Source organism: Cnephaeus nilssonii (assembly GCF_951640355.1).
Source record: "Cnephaeus nilssonii genome assembly, chromosome: 6".
Classification (NCBI taxonomy): Eukaryota; Metazoa; Chordata; class Mammalia; order Chiroptera; family Vespertilionidae; genus Cnephaeus; species Cnephaeus nilssonii.
In genome coordinates, this window is record NC_137077.1 from 65,467,019 (window position 1) to 65,492,056 (window position 25,038).

The 25,038-nt window shown below is 38.5% G+C and overlaps 1 protein-coding gene across 3 annotated transcripts in view; it reads right to left on the minus strand.

Annotated features, from left to right (window-relative positions):
• PTPRB (protein tyrosine phosphatase receptor type B) overlaps positions 1–25,038 on the minus strand; it is a gene marked incomplete at its 5' end in the record, with an annotated part of 107,186 nt that overhangs the window by 47,040 nt on the left and 35,108 nt on the right. For all 3 annotated transcript variants that reach the window (XM_079773932.1, XM_079773933.1, XM_079773934.1), the window contains 10 exons: positions 891–1,154; positions 2,356–2,619; positions 3,172–3,435; positions 7,835–8,098; positions 9,697–9,963; positions 15,110–15,370; positions 18,338–18,607; positions 20,506–20,769; positions 22,356–22,613; positions 23,477–23,752. In XM_079773932.1, coding sequence (XP_079630058.1) covers positions 891–1,154; positions 2,356–2,619; positions 3,172–3,435; positions 7,835–8,098; positions 9,697–9,963; positions 15,110–15,370; positions 18,338–18,607; positions 20,506–20,769; positions 22,356–22,613; positions 23,477–23,752 — 2,652 coding nt within the window. The remainder of the gene's footprint in view (positions 1–890; positions 1,155–2,355; positions 2,620–3,171; positions 3,436–7,834; positions 8,099–9,696; positions 9,964–15,109; positions 15,371–18,337; positions 18,608–20,505; positions 20,770–22,355; positions 22,614–23,476; positions 23,753–25,038) is intronic.

Below are 25,038 nucleotides of genomic sequence, written 5' to 3' on the forward strand. Positions count from 1 at the left end.
ATCGCCCCTAACTGCCCCTCCTGCTGGCCTGGTCACCCCCAACTGCCCCCCCCTCCCGCCCCCCGCCACTGGCCTGGTCGCCCTACGCAGCCTGTTTGGTTGTCCATTCAGTTGCGATGGTTGCTTAGGCTTTTATTATTATAGACTAGAGGCCCAGCGCACAAAATTTTGCACGGGTAGAGTCACTAAGCCTAGCTTGCAATCAGGGCCATCTTCCGCCTGCTCGCCAGTCCCCAGTCCCACCCGGCCGCCACCCACCCCACTGCCACCCACCCCAGTTCCCCGTTCACCATCCTGCGAATGGAGCCTGCGGGCAGGGGGGGCGAGGGACCGAGAGGTGGTCAATGCACCTCATAGTGACTGGTCAAGCGGTCATTCCAGTCGTTACGCTGTTATGGTCACTGGGCTTTTATTATATAGGTTAGATGTCTGGCATGTAGCAGGTGCTTGCAGGTGATTTTTGTTTTGAAAGTAATATATTAATAGTGATAGTAATATAAGTAAACATATACATTATTCATGGATTTATTACTTTAGCTATCACAAGTAGATGGCACAAGTATATTTTTTTCTTAAAAAGGAATTTTGAGAAAGGGATAATATTTTGAAAAATGCATAATTATAGAAGTCTGCTTGTTAAAATTTTAAACCCTTTAGCAAGTTAAAAAATTTATTCATATGATTTGGTTCCTAATTACCTTTCATTTGTTTTGAAAATCTCCATTAAGAAAGAAAAATGCAAAGAAATACGAGAAAGGCTCTTAAAACCATATTGAATTGTACAAATTTAGGTGGTTTTAAATTTGGGTATTTTTGATTTGTGAGTTACTAAGCACATCCATTGTCCCATTATGGAGAGCAATTCGGCCCTTCTCCAGGTGGATGCTTACCTGTCCGGCCGAGCGCGTCTATCTGGTTCCTCAGGGACCCGCTGACTGAGGCAACCACAATCTGGTACTGCTCTCCAGCCTCCAGTCTGTGGAACGTGTGCTCAGAGATGTGCTTGGGGATAGTCTGAGATTCAACCTTTTGGTTCTGCCTGAATGCGGACACTGTGTAGGAATCAACATCGCCCCCACCAGGAGTCCAGTTCACTGTCAGGCTATCTGTCGCCCCGTTGGGAGAGACGTGAATATTTTTAACAGTGCTAGGAACTGAAAAAGAAAATAAATTAAAAAGTCATCACTTAGAGAATGAACTGTGGGAATTTTCAACCAAAGTTTTTGTGCTTCTTATGTCCTGGCATCTACTGAAAGCATATACATAGAAAAAACTGGTATCAATTTACCATCTTTCTCTGACTCTTCTGCCTGAACTGAAGTTAATGAGGGAAGTCTAGAGTGGCATCTCAGCCAGTGAGTAGAAGTGAAAGATGCCAGTAATAGAGCAAGGGGCTAGATTGCCTTGGTCCAAGTCTTGGTTTTCTCATTCACCAGCTTGGGACTATAGGCAAATTGCTTAACCTCTGTAAGTTTGTTTCCTCATCAGAAAAATGGTAATAATAATAGCAACCACCCCATAAAGTTGTGAGGATTGAACAGAATGTATGTGTAAGGTGCTATGCTGTGGGTCTGGTTCATAGTAAACTGTTAATAAACATTAACTATTATAGCAGCACTACTAATAAATTTCCAAAGAAGTGATACCCAAGCAACAAAGATATTTACACTTACCGAACAGTTGACCATTGAACAAGGTAGGGGTTAGGGGCACTGACACTCACCCTTTCTTATGCAGCTGAAAGTGTGCATATCACTTTTGATTCCCCCCAAATTTAACTGCTAGTAGCCTATTATTCATTGGAAGTCTTACCAATAACATAAACAGTTGATTAGCTCATATTTTGTATGTTATATGTATTATATACTATATTACTATAATAAAGTAAGCTAGAGAAAAATATTAAGAAAATTGTAAGGAAAATAAAATACATTTATAGTACTTACTATATGTATCGATACCATAAGTTTATGCCATCTGTTCACAAGGTGAATTGTCTAGTTGTCAGCACCTACATAAATACTGTCTTATGTGACACAAAACACTGTAAATGTTATACATACTACTAAGAATAGACATCAGAAATGAGAAAATAATGTGAAAAAAATAATATTATTTACAGGTGTAATGGTTCATTCATTGATAATGAAGAAGCAGAAATATGATGGTTTTAGAGTAGCCTAGAATAACAGATATCACTGCTTCATGGTAGTAAGAAAATAAAAAAAATTTTCCAATATATTTATTGAAAAAATCTGCATATAAATGGATCCACATAGTTCAAACCTATGTTGTTCAAGGGCCAACTGTACACTGCTATAACTAGTCAGGTTCAAGGTGCATATTTCCAATTACCCGTGAAGCCCTCGATGAAGGCTGACTGCTGTACATCTCCACTGATGGTCAACACGAGAATTTTATACTGGCGCCCTGCTGTTAGGGAGGTGAAGCGATACTCGGTTGCGGTATTTCCAAGGTGAAAAGAAGGAAATACTTTCATGTCATTGAAGAGCAGTTGAATCTCATACTGGTCGACATCCCCATCAGCTCGTGACCAAGTCACGAGAAGGTCTTCAGTGCTCCTATTCCGCAATGTTAGATCCTTAACAGGCTCTGGGACTAGGGAGGAGCATTAGAAGACACTTCAGGAAAGTGACTGATCAAAGTTTACCTACACAATAATTTATGAATCACATTCAAGGCACTGGTAAACATCTCCCTTCCCCACATAAGCCACTTAAATTACTTCATGTATAATTCAACAAGAAAAATTGAAAAGCAACTGCTAAAATTGTAGTTATTTTCCTGACATAAATCTTATATGCTAAATGTTGGTGGAATCTAATTGTAAAATGAGTTATGACCTCAATCATAAGATAAAACAAAATGTCCAGAACTTTAAATGTCACAATGCACAATGCAAGAGGACAGAGAAGAAAAATGGGACATTTGGCCTTCTTGCTTGCCAAGTGTACTTGCTTTTATCTTCCAATAAATATCCTTATAATTGTAGGCCATGGCTGGGCTAAACGATGTTAGCTCTGAGTGAGACTTACTGGGAATGTAATTTATTGATAACTAAGTAGAGAAAATTCAAGGTTCAGATAAATTATTTACTTAGTAACCTTCAAGACCCAACCGACCATCAAATTTTGCAATCTTTCCACTTACTTGTTCTCCCATTCCCTTGTTCGCTGGCTTCGTATTGTCCACTTTTTGTACTAACAGTGACACTGTACAACCGTCCAGGAACTAGTTTAACAAATACACACTCATTTTCAGACTTGGGAATGCTTTTCGTTTGAATGAAGTTGTTTTTGTTTTTAATGGTGACTTCATAGTGATCCAAGTCTCCTGTGGCATGCACCCAGGATACCTTTAAATAGTCACTCCTGGCCGAGTTGCTAATACTGACTCCCTGGACCTTGTCAGGCACTGAAAACAGAACAGAGAACTGCTCAAGATTTACTGATTCTTAGTGAGCAATTGATCACAGATGACAACCTGGGACAACATGAGAAAGTGAGGAGATTTTTATTGTGTGCATTTTAAATAAAAGTCTTAGACCTTAAAATCGCACATTTATGAAGGGAAAAGACTGTTATACGTTGGAATGATTAAATGGATTTTTAAAAAGAATCTGATGAATTAATTCTAATCCTGTTTTTAGCCTACACAGAATGTCATGTACAAAACAGAACATTAAACATGGTAACTGATTGTTAATATGAATGATGGTGATGATATTAGTAATTTCAACATACCTTGGTGATTCAAGACATGATAAAAAGTCACCAAGAAGAGTATAAACAATCCAAAAGAAAAGTGGAAGAGGAAACACATATGATTAATTAATACATGAAGATCTGTCCAACATCATTGGTGATCAAGGAAATATAAGTCCGGGCCATGGAAAAATATATCTTAAATAGATTTGATTGGTAAAATTAAAAAGCCTGATAAAACCAAATGTGAGAGAGAATGCCCATCCACAGGAGATTAGATGAATAAACTGGTATATAGCAGTCATAATTAATTTATTCTTAACTCAAAACACAAAAAATATAGATTTCTTGCTCTTAAGATTAAAACACAAAATCTGAATGACTCTTATCAATATACTATTAATTTAAAAAGACCTAAGTCCCAAAAGATTATATACTTCATAAAATATACATTTTTTATGTTAAAACAACTGAAAATTTAAAAACCTATAATTTTAGAACAACAAATAATAAAATATGCAAGGTGGGAAGCAAGAAAGAGATGAAAATTGGAGTCAGGTTGATGGTTATCTTGGGATCGACTAGTAAAGTGGGAATCACCTTATCTGACATATTAGTGTCAGGTTTCTAGTTTTTATTTCAGGTACATATTAACTTATTAAAATTTCTGTCTAAATTAACTTAACTGCCTAAAAATAAGAACCAAGAATTATGATTAATCCAATTTTGTGCACCTGAGATTTGCCCCCTGCCCCCATAAATATATAAACAAAAATACAATTCTGTGTACCTGTGGGTTTTTTTCTCAAATGATCAATCAATAAACACTTGTTAACAGGAACAATTTAAAATCTGTATTTAGAGCATAATATTAAGGGTATTCTAATTTATCCTTTGGGCTGTATTTTAACTCAACAGTAGGTCATTACTATGTGGCTATAACTGGATATTATAAATATATGAGAAGGAGCATTGGAAAGAGGTATGAACTCAGATCCAGAGTACTAAACTTGTACTAGCATGCCTTTTAGGTCTGTGTGGCCTCTGTCTGTGTTTGGTAAATCAGGATTTCTGCTCTGGCCACATGCCCAGCCTACGTCCAAGTCTTCTCTTCCACTGGTGTGCGAGAGAGGTATCTCATTAAATGTCAGTATTTTGGCATCTAAGCTACATTTTTCATGATGTTTCTCACACCTACAAGTTGCACTACTATCCTTTGTTGGCTTATGTGTACTGCTTAGTTTTTGTATTGGAATAAATCTCACCACAGATAGGTATGTTTTTTTCAAGATATTTACCTGAAACCAATGACAGTGTTGCTAGAATTTAGTTATCACAGAGTTAAGGAGGAGAAATTCTGAAGTGATGTTGAATGCATGGGTTAAGAAAGGTCAATGATCCAAGCAATTTATTGAAGGCAAAGCAACTATTATTGAAAGAAACATCAAGCTGAATACCATGCTAAGGCAATAAGGGGCTCTCCAGGTGGAACTGGAGGTAATGCGTGAGACTCGCCTTGCTGCATGGTGAGGTGATGTGATACAGAATTAGAAATATTGGTATTTTCATCCGAAATGTAGAACAAGAACATTAGAAAAGGAAAAGGACATTGAGACAATCAGCTCAAATCAACAAGACAGTAGCTCAGACATGACTCTCCAGTTGAACTGATTTGTCAGCGTTAATGGTTTGCCTTGATTAGTCGTGCACCAAATCCAAGTTCATGCTGGTGCAGCACCCTCTTTTTTCAAGAAGGTGCTTTGAAAAAAGAATCATTTTTTGTGTGTTTAAAAACAATCTTAGCAAAAGGCCTTGCAATGTAAAGGTCAGATGCATAGGAAACATTCATGAATTGATACTGAGGGGAAGCAAGGAGTTAGTCGTTGGTTGGCATATCCTTTAATTTTTGGTGATTTTTTAGGCTCCAAGTTGATCAATATAAGACACTAACGTCAGGCTGCTTTGTGAATGGAAATCTGCTTTTTCAGGTTTAAGATATTATTGTGATTATCAGTATATTTAGATTTTTAAATCATTTGAGGGTAGGGAATAAATCTATATCCCTGACTAGTGCTTTCAGGGATCGCAAGATGTAATGGAAATAGTGCTGGAGGCAGGTTGAACTTGACTACTGGTCAACCATGGGACTATGGAGAAGCCAGTTTCTCTCTGGGACTTTATCTCCAACTGAGATGGGATTAGATTGGTCTGCGAACACTTTCAAAGCTAGCATGATCTAACAATGTGAATCAGTGGTTCTTGATCCTTTTTGAGGTCACAGAAACTATGAGAATCTGAAAGAAACCATGCACTCCCCCCCCCCCCGCCCCCCAATGTACATACCTTCCCTATCCCCAACAACTTCAGGGACGATTTCTGGGATTACTGCATTACTAAAGTCTACACATGGAGCACCAGGTGAAAATCCATGATCTACGTGAATTCTGATTCATCAAACATTTGAGTGCCTACTAGATTCAGACCATGTGTGAAGTCATAGGATATTGGTAATTGTTCCAGATCCACATAGAAAAACTGACATTTTAAAATGGAAATATCAACTCATAGCTCAGCAGGAAAGATTTGACAAATATTAATGTCAACCTTAAGCAGAAATCTCAGATGTAAACCCCAGGAAGCAAAATCATATTGTGGCCCTGGCCCATGTGGCTCAGTTGGTTGGCATCGGCCCCGGCACCAAAATGTTGCTGGTTCAATTCCCAGTAGGGGGCCTGCAGGAGGCAGCCAATCGATGCTGTGTTCTCACATTGACGTTTCTCAATCTCTCCCTCTCCCTTCCTCTCTAAAAATCAACAAACTATTCTTTAAAAAAAAAAAGTATATTGGGGAAATGCTAGCTGTCTAAATTTAGTTCTTTCCAGCACAGCAGAAACCTGGCATTCATTGCCTTTGCTAAAATTTTGTTCCTGGTCCCAGAACTATAAACGTTCACATTTTCACCCAGTGTAAAAAAGGATGAACAGTGGTCTTGACCAACAGACATTTCAGGAAGGATTTCAGGATGAAAAACTTAGTAGAGAAAGATAAATATCACATGATCTCTCTCATTTGTGGAATATAATGAACAACATAAATTGATGAACAAAATAGATCCAGAGACAGAGAAGCATTGAACAGACCATCAAACCTCAGAGGGAAGGCGGGGGGTAGGGGTTGGGGTGGGGTAAGAGATCAACCAAAGGACTTGTATGCATGCATATAAGCATAAACAATGGACACAGACAGTAGGGGTTGAGGGCATGTGCTGGGTGGTGAGAGCAGTCAAGGAGGGATCAATGGGGGGAAAAAGACATATATAATACTTTAAATAATAAAGAATCTAAATTTAAAAGAAAAAAGAATTTAGTAGGCTCTGGAGTCATTCAAAACTGGGTTTAAATCTAGGATTTTAAAGGCACTGGCTAGTTAACAAGTTAAACAGTAGCTAAGTTACTTAACCTTAATTTTGGTTTCCTGATCTCTAAAATGGGAATAATAGCCCTATCCAGTTTGGCTCAGAGGTAGTAGAGCTTCGGCCCTTGGACTGAATGGTCGCGGGTTTGATTCCGGTCAAGGGCATGTACCTCGGTTGCAGGCTCCATCCCTGGCGTGTGCAGGAGGCAACCAATCAATGTGTCTCTCTCACATTGATGTTTCTCTCTCTCTGTTTCTCCCCCTCCCTTCCACTCTCTCTAAAAATCAGTGGGAAAAAATATCCTCGGGTGAGGATTAACAACAACAAAATAAAAAATAAATAAAATGGGAGTAATGATAACAACTATTACCTCAATAAAGAATTTTTAAGGGTTAAGGTAGTTAACAAATATAAAGCCAGAGTCTAGCAACCAAAAAGTACTCTCTAAACAGAAAAACCTGTTACTGTGTTTGAATATAATATGAATTCTAGCCATGAAAGTATTGTTCATCTTACTCTGACGGTAATTTCTCCTCACATAGGTGTTTCTTGGGTCAAAATATGATGACTCTGTAACAATTTAGTGACCTCAATGGCCCTTTCTCCCAGGATTACAGAAATACTGCAGATCTAAGATGTCTGAGCCACATAGTAAGCTGGCTCTTTTCGAGCCTGTACCTTCTCATAGACTTACCGGTCCGATCTTGGCTGAAGGAATGATTTTCATACTTCCCACTCCTTGTAGTTATGGTCACATCGTAGAGGCGGCCAGGGGTGAGGGAGCTGAAGGAGCATTCGCTGACGGACTTGGCGATAATGAGGGACTGAACCGCCTTGCCACCATGAGACAGGGTCACTACATAGTTATCCACTTCTCCAGGAGCCGGCAGCCAGGATATGCCGAGGTAGTCATTGCGACCAGAATTGTTTACCGTTACTCCACTCACACTGGAAGGGACTAGGATTTTAAAAGGGGGAGAATATTTTTAAAAGAAAAGCACAATCAAAAGTTTGAGTCATTTATCATGGTCACAAAAAACAGTGTGAACTCAGGAGATCAAATCTGATTATAAGAAAGAGGTTAAGACGTGTTCTGGAAGCTGAGTGCTCTCACATCAGAAGGCAAACCAAAATGAAAATGCAAGGAGGCCTTTTGGATGCTAGTAAGCCTGCAACCCTGGCATGTGCCCTGACCAGGAATTGAACCATGACCTCTTGGTTCATGGGTCAACACTCAACCACTGAGCCGAACAGGCTGGCTGGCGGGGCCCTACTGCATTTTTATGGTGTAGCTGTTCATAAAGTGTTTTAAGTGGAGGTATTTTGATGTAAATGTGTCAGGATGTTCCCTATGTAGGAAAGGGAACAAACATTCTAACAATCCAAATGAAAGAGTTTGAATCAAACTCATCAATAATGATGACTGAGTAAAACGGTAAAGAATGCAATCGCTTTTCTAGAAAGTTTAGGCTTGGGCATAGCTTTGATCTTCTTGTGATGAATTTATTTATTCCTGGGGAGTCTAATAACTAACACAACCCGAGGTGGTTTTTTTTTCTCTTTGCAAAGTATTTCCTGCCCTCTAGTGGCAAAAACAAACAAACCTAGAATCCTCTCCTGGAATCAACAAGTCTGGCCATTGGACCAGCTGTGGTCAGAAAGAGCTATTGTGGTGAGAATGGTCTTTCTGGTGTCAACCATAATCATTGGCTTATTTTAACTGGGGCTGAGTGCCACAGACATTCACTGAGAGCTTATGATCTGCCAAGTGTACAAAATGGAAAAGATGTGGATGCCCTTCAGGAGTTCCCTGGCTAGAAGTAGTTTGCAAATTATTAACAGTGGTATTGTATCAGAAATTAGTGTACAGTAAATAGTACTGCCCTTGATGGCTATCAGAATAAAGTCCTATAGTATATACAAATTGCATGACTGTTTTCATCATCAGTTAATTAACTTCAGCTAAATATCTACATATATAAAAGCTTAAGCGACCGTTAAGACCAGTTGGCAGAATGACCGGTCGACCGGTCGCTATGACATGCACTAACCACCAGGGGGCAGATGCTTAATGCAGAAGCTGCCCTCTGGTGGTCAGTGAGCTCCCACAGCCAACCTCCCGCAGTCCCTCCCCACTCCCCCTGGCCAGCTGGGCCCGATCGGCCCTGATAGGGACTGGGCGATATGTCCCCAATTGGCTCCAATCGCTGGTCAGAACAAGGGACCCTACCCATGCATGAAATCGTGCACTGGGCCTCTAGTTTTCATATAACTGTCAATATCAATTCATCATGTATAATGGATGAGATTTGGCATCAAATGACTATCATGTCATCACAAAGGTTTTTCTGAGTTCTGTCACTTATTGGAGATTTTAGAAAATTTAGAATTCATTGTCTCCTACCCTCATCCCGCCAGCCCCCCATTTCCATTCCTGGAAGAGCAACATGTACCTTCTGGATGGTACCAAAACTTGGCTTTTAGGAAGATCTGAAATTAACCTGTTTATGGAACATTTTAAAAATGGAACTCTGGAGGTCCAGGTGCTCTTCTTACCTGTCCTTCCTTCCACCACCACTTGTCGGGAAGAAATCCCTCCGCTCACTGTTGTTACCACCACGGAGTAGAGACTGCCAGATTTGAGGGAGTGGAAGCTGTATGTGCTAGTCTCACTGGAGACGCTTTCATTTTTGATGACCACGTTTTCATGGATGAGTAAGACTTGGTAGAACTCTGTGTCTCCCACTGCCTGGGTCCAGTTAGTAAATAGGCTGCTGGTTGTCCCTTGGTTGGCCACATGCAAGCCAGTCACTTGGGCAGGCACTAAAACAGTAGACAGAGAGAGGAAAAACAGATGATACTTAGTCACCCTAAGGAAGTGTAATAAAAATAAGTAAAATATGGAGACAGTCCTGAAGATGTGTGTATATATATATATATATATATATATATATATATATATATATGTATTTGTTATAGACTCTCAGCTCTATTTCCTGTGGCATATGGCAAACTACTCCCCCACAGAGACTACACTATTATGAAAAAGCTGCCTATGTGGGAAATCAAAATTATTTTGGATCCAAAGATGAGATGACACCATGCCTATTAAACAGTTTTGATTTAAAATTTTCAATAATGAAAGGCTGCTGTTTTTGAAGATTGCTTACTTAATGTGATATATATCTGCCCTTATCCCATTAGAACTGAAAGCCACACCATCTACCTGAGCTGATGGTTGTTATGGCTGGTATTGGGAAATCCCTTCAACCTGATGATTAGGTTGTAGTCTAGAAAACCGGTTAATTCTTTACTGGCACATTCTCAAGAGAACTTTTACTAGTATACATGAAAATGTTACAATAACCTAAATTATATTGTCATGTAATAATAATAACTGCTGTGTGCCAGTTATAGGCTCTATGCTTTATAGAGATTGTATTGTGTGATACTCAAACTCTATTAAGTTCATTTTAAGTCCCTTTACTGAGGAGGAAACCAAAGATCATAAGATATAAGTAATTTAGTCTATATTATAGTGCTAGCAAATAATTTGGGGTTCAAATCCTGATCTGTCTAACCTGTGAACCTGAGCCCTTTTCCTAATTGGTACCTACTGTGATTTCTAGTCTATCCATTGACAAATCTCTCACACAAATCTTGAAGTTGGCACTTAATCAACATATGTCTACTCTGTGCCTCTTCCTTGAATTATGATAATCAAAGCAATTGACCCTGGCACAACTCTTCTCAGAATTCATTGACTTTTTGGATTCAGATACAAACATACTTATTAAACAATATTATTTTGGTCAAAGATGGTCAAAAGGTACAAATTTCCAGTTATAAGATAAATAAACACTAGGGAAGTACAATATGATGACTATAGCTAACACTGCTATATAATATATAGGAAATTTGATGAGAGTAAATTCTATGAGTTCTCATCACAAGGAGAATATATTTTTCCTTTATATTGTATCTACAAGAGAAGATGGATGTTAGCTGAACTTATTGTGGTAAATACTTCATAGTATATGCAAATCAATCCATCACACTACATGCCATAAACTTATAGTAATGTATGGCAATTATTTTTCAATAAAGCTAGAAAAAACATTAATATACATGATCAGAAGATTCAATTTTAATTCCAAATTTAATGTGTAAAGCAAAGGAATTAATATGTCAAAACAATTTTGAAAAAGAAGAACAAGAATAGAGGACTAACATCATCTAATGTCAAGACTTACTAGAAAGCGACAGTAATGAAGACAGTGTGATACTGGCAAAAGGACAGACACATAGATAAATAGAACAGAATTGAGAGTCCAGAAATAGAATAACACATGTATAGTCAATTGATTTTTTACAGAGATTCAAGGGCAATTAAGTAGAAAAAGGATAGTCTTTTAATAAATAGGGCTGGAATTATTAGATGTTCATATGCAAAGAATTAAACATCAACCCATATCTCACACACATATAAAATTTAACTCAAAAAAATTACATATCTAAATTTAAAACCTAAAACTATAAAAACTTTTAGGAGAAAATCTTTGTGACTTTATCTTAAGCAAAGCAAAACTTTCTTAGATATGATATCAAAAGCATTACCTGTGAAAAAAACCTTATAAATTAGACATGAAAATAAAAAGTGTATATTCTGTAAAATATACTAATAAATTAATGAAAAGACAAACCACAGACTGGGAAAGAACATTTCAATGAACATTTCTGACTAAGGGCTTATAGCTGGAATAAAGAATTCTCAAAACTCAATTATAAGAAACAAACATGGACAAAATATTTGAAAATATCTTCTTCCCCAAAGAAGATAAATGGATGGTAAATAAGTGTATGAAAAGATGCTCAAAACCATTAGTTATTAGGGAAAGGCAAATTGAAAACATGAAATACCACTACATATAACAACAACAACAACAACAACAACAACAAAAAACCTGCTGAGGATAAGGAGGAACTGGAAATCTCATACATTGTTGGTGGGGCTGTAAAATTTTACGACATTGGAAAACAGTTGCTTACAAAGTTAAACATATACTTACCATATGATCCAGCACTGTAAGCGGAAGGAATAATTAAAATGATCCTAACTCTAAAACAATGTCTTGGACTTCCATTTCTGATAGGATGATGATGCCCCCCTCCCCATCAACACAACTACATGTAGTGAATAAAACACAAATATGTAAATGCATAAATGAGTTGTCAAGAAGGTAAGAAATTCTCAGAGACCTAAAAGTAAGTCATAAAGAGGTAACTGGATAACTGAAGTAGACTTTCATCCTGAAGTCATCTTTTAAACATACATTTAAGCTTTGAATTTATAGCTTTTCGGGATCTACAAAATAGGAGGCAAAGTGTAGGACTTTCCCAGCTGAGGAACCTTGTAACATTAGAATCCTGAAATGTTGTATTCTAACTGTAAATGAAATAAATATTCCATTTTTACTCCCCATATCACCCCAACCTCTTTAACAGTGGATGGAAAAGAAAAAATTTCCTCTGAGAATTCATAACCTCAAGACAGCTTCAGTAAACTTGCAACTTAATTCATAAGACCTGGATGATCAAAAGATCTCAAGGTAACAATTTAGATTAAAATAGGTCTGGGTTGATAGTAGTCCTGTGTACCTGAAAGAATCAAATGAAAAGAAAGTTCTTTTTGAAACCCACTTTCAAACAAGGCATCAAAGAGTTCCCACAGAATAAAATCCTAAAGTATGTGAGTTTATAGTAAAAAAGTCACAATTATTTAAGGAAGTAAAGTGCCATGAGCAAAAGGCAGCAAACCCAATAGGCAACAGAAATGCACTACTGAAGATTTCAAATAATTATCAGATATAAAATGTAAAATGAAAAGTGTTAATAAGCTTATAGCAATAAAGGAAGAGAATGGAAATATGACTAAAGAGAATCAAAGAAAATGTTTAAAACTGAAAAACATATCAATTATTAAAACTTAATGGGTAGACTTAAGAATAGTTTAGAAAGAAACACAGAAAGAACTAAAACAAAGAACTGAGGAAATTAACCAGACTATGTATATATATATATATATATATATATATATATATATATATATATATACACACACACACACACACACACATGTTATATATATATATACACACACATATATATAGTGTATATATATATGTATATGTATATACATACTAGAGGCCCAGTGCATGATTAAATCATGCACGTGTAGGGTCCCCTACACGCTTTTGCTTTCGATCACGGGGGAGCTGGGTGCCTCTCCGCTGGTGCACCAGGCCTTTCAGAAGCCTCCGGCGTGGCGAAGGCTTCTGAAAGGCCTGGTGCCGGAGCGGACAGGCACCCAGCTCCCCCGCTTTTGATGGTCTGCCGCGGGACGTGAGCTCGCTGCCCCAGAGGCCCCTTCTGTGCCGCAGCACAGCCATGGCGCAGACGTTGAGCTCGTGCCGCCGCTGGTGACACGAGCTCAGCGTCCCGCTGGCCCAATTGGCCACCCCGGCCACCCCGAGTCCCGCCCCCCGCGCCTCCTGGCCAATCGTGGGCATAGCGAAGGTACGGTCAATTTGCATATTTGTCTATTATTAGGTAGGATACATACATGTATATGTTTGTATATATATACATACACACACATATATATATATATATATATATATATATATATATATATATATATATATAAAATATTCTAGAATACCAGTAGGAGACACAGAGGGGGAATGGAGAAGAGGCAAGAGCAATATTAGAGAGTTAATAGATGAGAATTTCCAGGATTGATGAAAGATACTAATCTGCAAATACAGAAATCCCAATAATCTTAAGCAAGGATAAACAAAAAGAAGTCTGTACTTAGATCATTACTGTGAAACAGCAGAACATCCAAGGCAAAGAGCAGATCTTAAAAGCAATCATAGAAAACAGATTACACATAGAGAAATAAAAATTAGATTGACAGCTAACTTTTTAATGTCAACAATAAATTTCAGAAAGACTCAATTAATATCTTCAATGTACTGAGAGAAAATAACTTTCAACAAAATTATAACCCAGGGAAAATATTTTTCAAAGTTGAGAATTATATAAAGACATACCCAAAAAAACAAAAATGTAGAGAGTTTGTCAGTAAACAATTCAGTAAAGAAATTTGAAGGATGTTCTCTAAGATAAAAAAATGTAATACAAGATGGAATTTAAGATACAGGAGGAAAAGATGAAGAAAAAATTGGTAAATTGGTGGGTCAATCCAAGGATACAATAATTACATTTTTTTTGTGGGGTTAAAAAATGAGAGAGAAATAAAATACAGGACATAAATTGGAAAGGGATATCTTTGATGATGACCTTGCTTCCTATTTCACTTAGAAAATGAGAGTTATCAAAAGATAAATGCTACCACTACATCTATCTATTTGCTGTATCTGCACCCATATACTCTCTCCCATTGGACTCTCAAGTTTTACTACTCGTGTCCTTTCCAAAGCCAATTCGTTCACTGGTGCTACAGATCTCAATACTCCTTGCTTTTTCATAGAATAATGACAACAATTCTTCCCTCTCTCTGGATAGCCTCACCATTCCTACCATTCCTCTTTCTTTTAAAATATGTTGTCATTTATTCTATCATTAAAAAATAATCCTCCTTCCAAATATACTTTCTCTTTCAGATGCTGCCCTATTTCTCGGCTCTCCTTTGCAGCAAAACTCCTTGGAAAGGTTGTTCTCTGCTCTGTTTTAATTTTAGCAAAATAAACTCACAGTAAAACAAAACACGGAACTATTAAAGACAAGAGCTGAAATTAGTAAAAACAAAACAACAAAACCCAGAAAGGATCCATAAGTCAATTCCCAGCACATAAAAGGCATTTAGTGAACATTTATAAGTTGAGTGTTAAACAGTTCAGCAGACAGGAGACTTCTAAAGCCTAAAGTTTATAAAGAATATTACCTGTTCTTCCTTTCGTTGAAGATGAATTTTTTAAGTCTCCACTTATACTGGTGACAGTAGCTATGTATTTTCGTCCAGGCACCAGGTCAGTGAAAGTGAATTCTCTGGCATCTTTGGGGAGTGACTTGTGGATGAGCAAGAGGTTTCTGTCCGCGAGTGAAATGATGTATTTTTCCCATTCCGCAGCAGGGGCCTGCCACATGACGCCCAGTGAGGTTTCGTTGGCGTGTTTGACACGAAGCTGGAGGACAGCCATGGGGACTGAGGAAAAGCAATGGAGACCTGGGTCACTGACTGACTCAGAAACACTCACATATTCTTCAGAGCTGTTTTCTCCCATCCACAGAAGTATTCCAACTCAGCATTTCTTTTCCGAATGCTTATGAACATTAAGAAAAAATAAAAACTCATCACAAGATATTTTTTAATAAAACAAACAGAAATAAGGATTCAAAATAATCTATTGGAAAATACGGGGTCTCTTATTTTTGGCCACATAATGCTTTATGAGTGCTTATGTCTTCATACGAATTCTATGATTTGAAAATATTTAATTCGATCTTGTCATCCACAAAACCACAGAGTACTTTGGGAGGTTTAGGAGTGTCTGTTGCCTCCCTAGCTTGGGAAGACAAAGTGATTTTTCCCTTCATTTCTAAGGGAGGAACACTGATGTGTTCATGAAAGGGAGAGTAATAATAATATAGCTGGTAACTAATAATAATAATAATAATAATAATAATATCTGATTAAAGACTCCAATTATCCAAATAACTGAAATTTCTTCCACTTTTTATTATTAAAACTTCTAGGAGAGACATTGTTAAGAGTAAAGTGCTAATCCATAAGACATAATCAAATGTGCAAAATTATGCTGTGAATTTTCTGTCCACCAAAGACATTTTCTGTCATCTCCCAGGATAACAATGCCTTCTTCTAGAATCCCTCTTGAAGGACCAGCCTGAGTCTCTACTTGAAGAAGTGTCCCTCTTTTCAGAAGTATGTACATGGTAATTTGCTTGATTTGTTTCTTTTTTTTTTCATCACAGATTTGCTTGCAAGCAGACAATGTACCATGAACATTCCTCTCTATTAATGAAAACTTTTCGGTGTTGGGGTCCATGCTTTCAAACTTTTTAAGAGCTTGTTGAGGTTGGCAAGGCTTCTGTGAAACCATTCGATGTGAATTTACCTGGGGGTTCTCTTTCTCCTGGTTTCCTTTTCTCTTACTCCTTCTTCATCCATGTGTTCCTGCTCCAGTTCCAGTAACTCCTCATTAGTCACTTCCTCAGGAAGCACCTCTGGGAGCTCAATGTCACCCTCCTCCACTCCCAGGTTAAAGTTGATTGCCATCTCAATCACAGCTTTGTTGATTTTTGCAACCTCCTCCCCCTTGGCAAATCCTTTGAAGTCGGGACAAACCTCTTGAATTTCATCTTTCAGATGCCATTCATACACTCCTTGGTGATATCACCCCAAGCCGAAGCATCTTGATGAAGTCACAGATGTTGAATCCTTCAAGAATTGCATCAGTGTTTTCTCAGTGTCTTCCTCAGCTACAGCAGTAGCCTGGGGGGGAAATCCTCCCCAGGACCTTCAAAGCTCCTATGACTCCTTGGTCCATTCGTTGGATCAAAGAGGTAGTGTTGATGTGGGATGAAGATCACCAAGAAAAGGAAGATATCCAGGAGCATTACCAACAAGAAGCAAAATCTTGAAATGTATGTTATTCTCCAACCATAGCCATTCAGGAAGGCATTCCGGAAGAGGATGTAAACTGGCAGTGCGTGCTTATTGGCATATTTGAAGGTCCCGTGACTCTCACTGTGCCAGATCACAAAGGGTTTTCAATTTGTAGCCTGCAACTTTGCTCCCAAGGAAGAATAATAGTCCTTAAAAGCCTTGAAACCTGGCATAGACTTGGCTTCCTTATGGATAAAAGTCCTTTTAGATATCTGTTTCCAGAATAGGGAGGTTTCATTTTTATTGAATATTTGGTTTGGAACGTAATTTTCCTCCACAATCAGCTTATCTAGCGTTCCCAAAGATGTTCCTACCTTCACATTGGCACTCTCAGACTCACCAGTTACGTTCACATTATGTAATGAATAATGATTCTTGAGTCATTTAAATCACACAGAGCTAGCAGGAAATTCAACATCATAGTCGGGTACAGCCTTTCCTCCCAACGCTGCAAACAGACGTCTTCCTTTGGCCGTGATTGTCGTGGTGCTAAAAAAGACATGCTTCTGTGTCTGGTCTTCAATCCAGATCATTAGAAGTTTCTCCATGTCTGATACAGGCCCTTCTCAAATTTTGTTAGTCTTGCTTCTTTCAATGGAGCAGATCCTTTAACAGCTTCCATCACCTTATTGTTCTTCAATATCATAGCTATAGTGGAATGGGACATGCCTGACTGATGAGCAATAACCATCACTGATTTTCCACCTTCGTAGTCCTTAATCACTTCAATTTCATTTCCAGGTCAATCTCTCAATGTGGCCTCTTACTGGCAACATTGGCAGTGGATTTTATACACTTAGGAGTCATGATGAACAAAACAAACACAAGATTAAATTAAGCACAAAACAAATAGTGCAGTAAACATGAGATGTTTGAGGCTGCTTCTGCTGTAACATGACATACTGTTTTACAGCAACCTTTTTCTTTTTAAATAAGTAGAAAGAGTGCACTCTAAAATAATGTTCACATATGCAATGAATATATAAATATACAAATCGGTAACAGTATAGTAAATATACAGGTCAGTAACATAGTCTAGTAAATATACACATCAGTAATATAGTCTTTTATCATCAAGTAGCATGTGCTGCACATAACTGTATATGCTATGCTTTTACATGACTAGCAGAGCAGGTTTGTTTACACCAGCATTACTGCAAACATGTGAGTAATGCATTGAGCTGTGATGTTACGATGTTTATGACACCACTCGGTCATAGGACTTTTTAGCTTCATTATAATCTTATGAGACCACTGTCAGTCACTGACCAAAATGTTATGCGGCTCATGACTGTATAAAAGTAATGGTGTTATTGGTGGAAGGGATTTCTAATGTTCTTATTTGACAAAATTAGTAACCTTATTTCAGTCTGCAAATATATAATATCTAAAATTCAGAAAATGACATTGACAGCTACCTGGGTTACTTGGTAAAGGGACCAAATTAAGATTACATCAGTCATTAACACCTTCATAATTGCTTACCTGTCCTGCCTTGGCAACGCTTAGAGTTCTTCAGATTTCCACTCTCAACAATGACTTCTACCTCATACTGTCTTCCTGGTATGAGCCCTATGTCATCTATGACATAATGTGTTTCTTCCTTTCCCACGGTGATGTTGAGCAGCACCAACGAGTCATTGAAGAGCAGGACACGATACTGCTCCCAGTCTCCAGCAGGGGGCGACCAGCTCACTACTAGGGACCTCACAGAACCATTGCTGTTTGCCTCCAGGTTCCCAACTTTCTCTGGAACTAAATGGTGAAATGATGTCAAAAAGGAGATACTCAAAACCAAAAATAAGGATACTTATTCACTCTTCATGGGCGACAGGAGATAAGAGACCTAATATCTGCAATTCAAAACATTTCTATCCCCACCTGATGTTCGTGGATTGCAAATGAGTGTTCTTTCCTCACTATGAAGACATTTGACACTCAAGAAATGTATGCCTGACTCACTTTAGTAGTATATCCGTAATGCGATCTTCTGTAACACTGTTAATTAATACCCTACTGATATGAACGCTGTTTGCACACCAGTTCTAGAGACAATATTGATGTTGCATCTAATGACCGTGACATTGATGGATGTGGCATTTTTTGGAAAAGACTGCATGTTGTGGTCATAAAACATTCCTTTCTTTTCCAGTCGAAAAACACTAATCTTGCAATACAGCTCTGATTTTATTCCTTTGCTCAAAAACATTCAAGGTCTCTCCATTAACTGCAGAATAAATCAAGTCCTTGGTGTGGCATTTGCTGTTCTCTACCACAATAAGCCTCCCTATCCTTCCAGTCTTCTGGCCACTCCCGCAGCCACACTGCCTCCTGCCCCACTCTCTCCAATGCTGGCCTCCAGCAGCTTGCTCTGCAGCGTGTCAGTCTCCTGGACTCTGCTGCCTTTGCTTATGTCATCCCTCCCACCTCAAATCCCCCTCCCTTGTTTCTCTCTCTCTCTCTCTCTCTTTTTAATATATTTTATTGATTTTTTACAGAGAGGAACAGAGAGTCAGAAACATCGATGAGAGAGAAACATCCATCAGCCGCCTCCTGCACACCTCTTACTGGGGATGTGCCCGCAACCAAGGTACATGCCCGTGACCGGAATCGAACCTGAGACCTTTCAGTCCGCAGGCCGACGCTCTATCCACTGAGCCAAACCGGTTAGGGCTCTCCAGGAAGTCTTTACAGCTCTTCTGAAAGAAATGTTTGTTCTCTTGTCTCTCTGGACATATGGTTTTTACTTGGGATCTCTAACAGCACAGAGAATGGACTCTGGAATCAGACAGGCTGGTTTCAATTCCAGCCACACTATTCGCTGGCTGATGACTATGGACAAGTAATCTGTAAAACTGTGATAATAATGGGACCTTTCTTGTGGTTTTGTTGTGAGAACTGTATGAAATAATGGCATAAAGTCAGTGCCTGACGCATGGAAATCTCAATACAATTACCATTGTTAAAATGTACGGCAGTATTTTTATTTTGTGTGGGTATGTTCCACATTTGTGTGATTAGAACGTAACTTCCTTAAGAGCAAGGGGGTCAGGCTTTGCGGACCATTATGGTCTTTGTCTCATATTTTTCTTTCTGTGTTTTTTTTGTAAACCCTTAAAAATGTAATAACCACTCAGCGTGGGGCTATACAAAAACAGGTTATAGGCTGTATTTGGCTGAAGGATATAGTTTGCTGAACCCTGCCGTTTTAACAAATCCCAAAGCTCATGCTATAATAATTTACAGATCGAAGGCACTGGATAAACGTTTGGTGACTTAAATTAATAAAATAATTTAGTAAAAATATGGTTAAGTGCTAACTGCCTTTTACTATAAATGCTGATTAGAAATATTTCATTTATTAGTATCAATGCTAATGCATTTTTGCTACTTAAGTGGTGTGGTGTGAAATAGCACAGGGCAGAGCCAGTTATGTAAATCATGCAGGAATCAATCCAAACACATTTGCTTAAATAACTCAGGTAAATGCAATTAACCCTCTGCTTTACTCTGTGTGTGGGGCCTGACCACAGACACCCTCAGTCATGTAGGCCATACTTCCCAGGTTAGGGAAGGAGTATCCCTTCTCCTCTTCTAAGATGGATCAAAGACTGATTTGGGCAACCAAGGAATATTCTGGGGTCCAGCCTCACCTGTTCTGCCCACTGCCATCTTCTGAGCAGACAATTCACCAGAGACACAGCTGATGGTAACCTGATAAAGTCGTCCAGGGGTTAAGCCTTTAAATTGCGTTTCTGTAACCTGGGGTGCTAATATTCTGGATTCTTGGGTGGTCCCTTGGTGAGACAGCGTAATGTTGTAGGAATCCACATTTCCAGGAGGTCTCTGCCACTTGACTTTTAGAGAGGTCAAAGTGCCATCACTTGTCACCTTCAGATTTGAGACTTCCATGGGGGCTAATTAGGAAGAAAAGAAAAGTGACTTTAACTAAGATATCTTACCAGTCTTGTGGCCAAATTTTGACCTGAATTTTAATCTTGACAAGCCACACTCCCTGCACAGAAGAAAAGGACATCTTCATGAGGCAAAAATAATACTGCAAAACCAAAGAATGGCTATATGGCTAGTGGAAAGAGCACAAACGTGGCAGCAGAAATTTGAATTCTGGCTCAGACTGAGTCGAGTTGACTGGGCAGCCCTGGGCAGCTCTGCCTCTCACTGAGCCTCGGGGTCCTATCAGTAAATGAGGGCTTGGTCAAAATTCTCAGATAGGTCGTCATCTGCCTAATTTCTTCCCCTCTTTATGTATCTAATAATAGCAAGCACATAATAGATGGGTCAACTGATGGGCTATAACAAAATTTTGTGTGCTAAAAATACTTTATTTTTCATTTTAAAGGATGATAAAATTAAAGCTTAAGCATTGTGTCAATGACTCACTGATCCCGAAATTAAAATTTTATCTTGTCCTCCTTCTACTCCTCCTCCAAAAAAAATAAAAAAAGTTGTGTCATTATTTCGTCAATGGAAAATGATCACAAAGGAGAGATATTTTGGTGAATATTTTTTCTACCTCTTGCTCATGCTGTATTTTGGGGCTTCATTAATGGCATAATATAAATTAACAACACTTCACTAAAAGAATGATTTTGCAGAGATCAGTTAGAAGTGTAATTTGCTCTTGATATACATGAATAATTCTTAAGGTATATGGTATATCTTTGTTGGGATGTCTATATATATCTGAGATGTGATGTGAAAGGTATATGTAAATGTACTGGTATCCAAGTCCATTTCCATAAGCCTCTGAAAGTTTCAGAAACTCTCATCGCTAGAATCATTTTTAAGGCACTACATATTTGAGTTTATGTTAAAATTAGATAATTTTCCAAAAGAGTGTATTTATTAACATGTTAGACCCACCAGAAGCATCAGAATCTACTAAAATATAAGTTCCATGAGGGCAAAGATTCTGTCTCTTTTGGGTGTTGTTATATCCTCAACACCTAACATACAGTTTACACCCAATAAATATTGAATGAATGAATTAGTGTGTATGTGAATTATTCATTAAAACAGCACAGATCAGTTTCTCGGGCTATATTAGGCTGTGAGACAGGTCCTGGAGTTCTGGGTCTCAGGGCATGCTTTGTTGGGCAGAACTTTGGGGAAATGGCTGTTTCACAGGAGTGGGTCCCCACGTAGTGGTGAGAAAAGTACCCTGGTTGACGGTGAGTGAAGTCACAAGGGCAATGGAATCCTGTTTAAGAGAAGGGAGACTGGCATACTGAAATGAGAAGCTGGGACTCTATCAGTAATTAACCTTGCTACTTCAGAATGCTGCCAAGGGCTAGTCTAAACTTTAGAATAAAGGGAACCCCTGTTTTTCTAATTAGAAAAGTGGAGACATATAAGGGCCTTCTATGACATATGAATTTCAAATTGTCCTATGTTATCATTATTCAAGTCATTAATAAGCCTTGTTTATTAAACCTTTCCTTGATTTGCACATCATTCTTGTTCAGCTAGCTGGGGCACTTACTTGTCCTGGCCAGTTTCCACCTTCGGTTTTGCAGCCCCGCGGCCTCAGTTACAATGGTGAGGTTGTAGAGGTGGCCAGATGTCAGTCCATGAAAAGTGTAGGAAGTAGCATATTTGTCCACAACGACGTTATGAACTAGGATCCCTTTATCCATTAGTATCAGCTGGTATCTTTCCACATTCCCAGAGCCATGGGACCAGGAAATCAGGAGAGAATTCGTTTTCGCTGAAATACCAACATCTTTCACCGGGGATGGCACTGATGGGATAAATGCATTTGCAAAGTGTCATTCATAACTTCCTTGTAGAAGACATAGACACATTTAACTCAAAATTGCACATTCATTTATGTTTCTCTGTACATCTAACCTGTGTGATAAGTAATGAAAACAGCACTTTTGAAATTTCACCAGAACCTAGATTCATACTCTTTTCAAAGTTCGCAGCCTAAAGCTACATCATAGTTTACCTGTTTGTCTCTCTAACTTAATACAGTGATTCTGTAGTTTTTGCCAATGAAGTATGATGTGGCATCGCAGTAAAGGGAAAAAGAAAAAGTAAAGAACGGTGGGAGAGGAAAAATGGAAAGAGAGCAATAAAGCAGGAGAGAAAACGAGGGGAGAGTGAATGATAAGAAAGACAGCCCCTTGTGGAAGGAGATGGTGAGATGTCATTGATCTTAGGGTGTCTGGGTGCAAGCAAAGGCTTGTTCCAAGCATGAAGGGCTTTAGAAAACAACATGACTTGATGTGACGAGAAGAATACACAAAGGAGGAAAGCAGTTAACAAATTCCTTTTACGGCACAAACTCAGGAAACGTTGCTGTCTGAGATTTGAGTTAGAAGGGCCATTAGGAAACATTTACTTATTTTGGAGAAAACTCTAGAGCCAGAGAAATGCCATAATGTGTTCAAAATAACCCAGCAAGCTAGCAGCACAGCCACACCTCCTTATTTTCAGTCTAGTCTTTCCACTCTATCACACACCATCGATGTATGTTGTATGTATGTATGTATTGTGTACATATCTTTGATGTGGGAGCATTCTTACTTCCATTTCTTGAACTTAATATAATGTCAAAGGAGCACAGACTATTAAATACCCAACTACCTGTAATCTTACCTGTTGATCCATTGATGTGAATTGTAGAGGACCGTTTACTTCCAGAAACAGCTGTGATGGCAATATTGTATTTACTACCAGCAGTAAGGTTAGAAAATGCATATTCATTCCATGAAGTACTTTCCTGAATTTGGGCCTCCTGCACCTTTTGGTGACCATCAAATAACTGCACCTCATACCAGGTGACTCTTCCGGAAGAAGGAGTCCACCCAACGTGCAGGTTGGTTGAAGTAGTCTTCTCTTTACTGATCTCAAACCTAGCAGGAGGCAAAGGGTCTGCAAGGCAAAAACCAAGAAAGAGAAGGTGGCTTGAAGACTCCTGCAAAACGTGCTTACTTTGCTATAATCCAGACTCATTGTTCTTAAAAAGTTGAAGCATCTGCTTGCTGCCCATGAACAAATCAGCATTTTACTCCACTTCCGAACTTACCATTTAATTCAAAAAAGAAACCCACTAGTTTATACTAGTCATATAAACTCCTTTTTCTAATAAAACTATTTGGTTGAGACAACTGTGAGTTTGGAATTCCAAGCAAGGTGATATTGTCTTTGGTCTGCAAGTTCAGCACTTTTCAAACATTGACAAACATCCAGGCTAGGCCTGGATAAATTATGAAAATCAACAGAAAATACAGACATTAAGAAATAATTGTGAAATCTGTACTGAAATTTTTCTTTTTAAGGCTGTGGGTTTTCATGGCTAAGTATAGATAACTTCTGGTTGTTTTCAGATATCAGAAACCCACAAAAGATACAGACATGGTTATGAGCCTAGGCTAGGTTTACTCACCGAAATGAATTCTCCCAACAGCGGGATTTCCTGTGTCACTACATTTTCAAAACCTGAATTCGGGGACATTTTGGAGCTACTGAGGCCCCCAGAGCAGGTGGAAATGGGTTGTCCTGCACCCAGCTGTTCACTTAGCTTCAACTCTCAAAGCCTGGGTCAGTTTGCGAAGTCCCATTTCCCGTGAATCGAATCTTTGCTATGGAACTCGAAATAGGATGAACAGCATGTCTCCAGGTTAGCAACTAAGTCAACAGTGTTTAGTGGGCAGAGAGACCATTTTGAGAAACAAGACGCTCCCTACTCTGAATGCTGGGAGTAGAAACACTGAGAGACATTCACATATGAGTAATTTTCAGAAATTCCACATGCTTCTTGGTCTAGGAAGTGGGATTAAGATAGGGAAGACTAAATTTCAATAGTCAGGTCAGATATTTTAGTGGCATGGCTATAGAGATCTCAGTTCTTGTCTACCTCTTGGCAAATTATAGTGTTCTCACAAAATGACTGCAGGAATTCTACAATGTTCTTAGAACAGTATAGATTTTTAAATGGTGCTTGTTTGTGACACTAATATTAATACAAACAGGTACAAGCTAACCTTACTCTGTATTCAAAAGGCATTTATGACCAGAGAGTTCATAAGACTATCTATGGGTAACCTAGAGACACCATACATAGACTAAATTCAGCCTGTGATCTATATAATGTCTTTATGTTTTTGGCTATGATTTATATGAGCACATCATACTGCAAAAATTAAATAAGCCACACA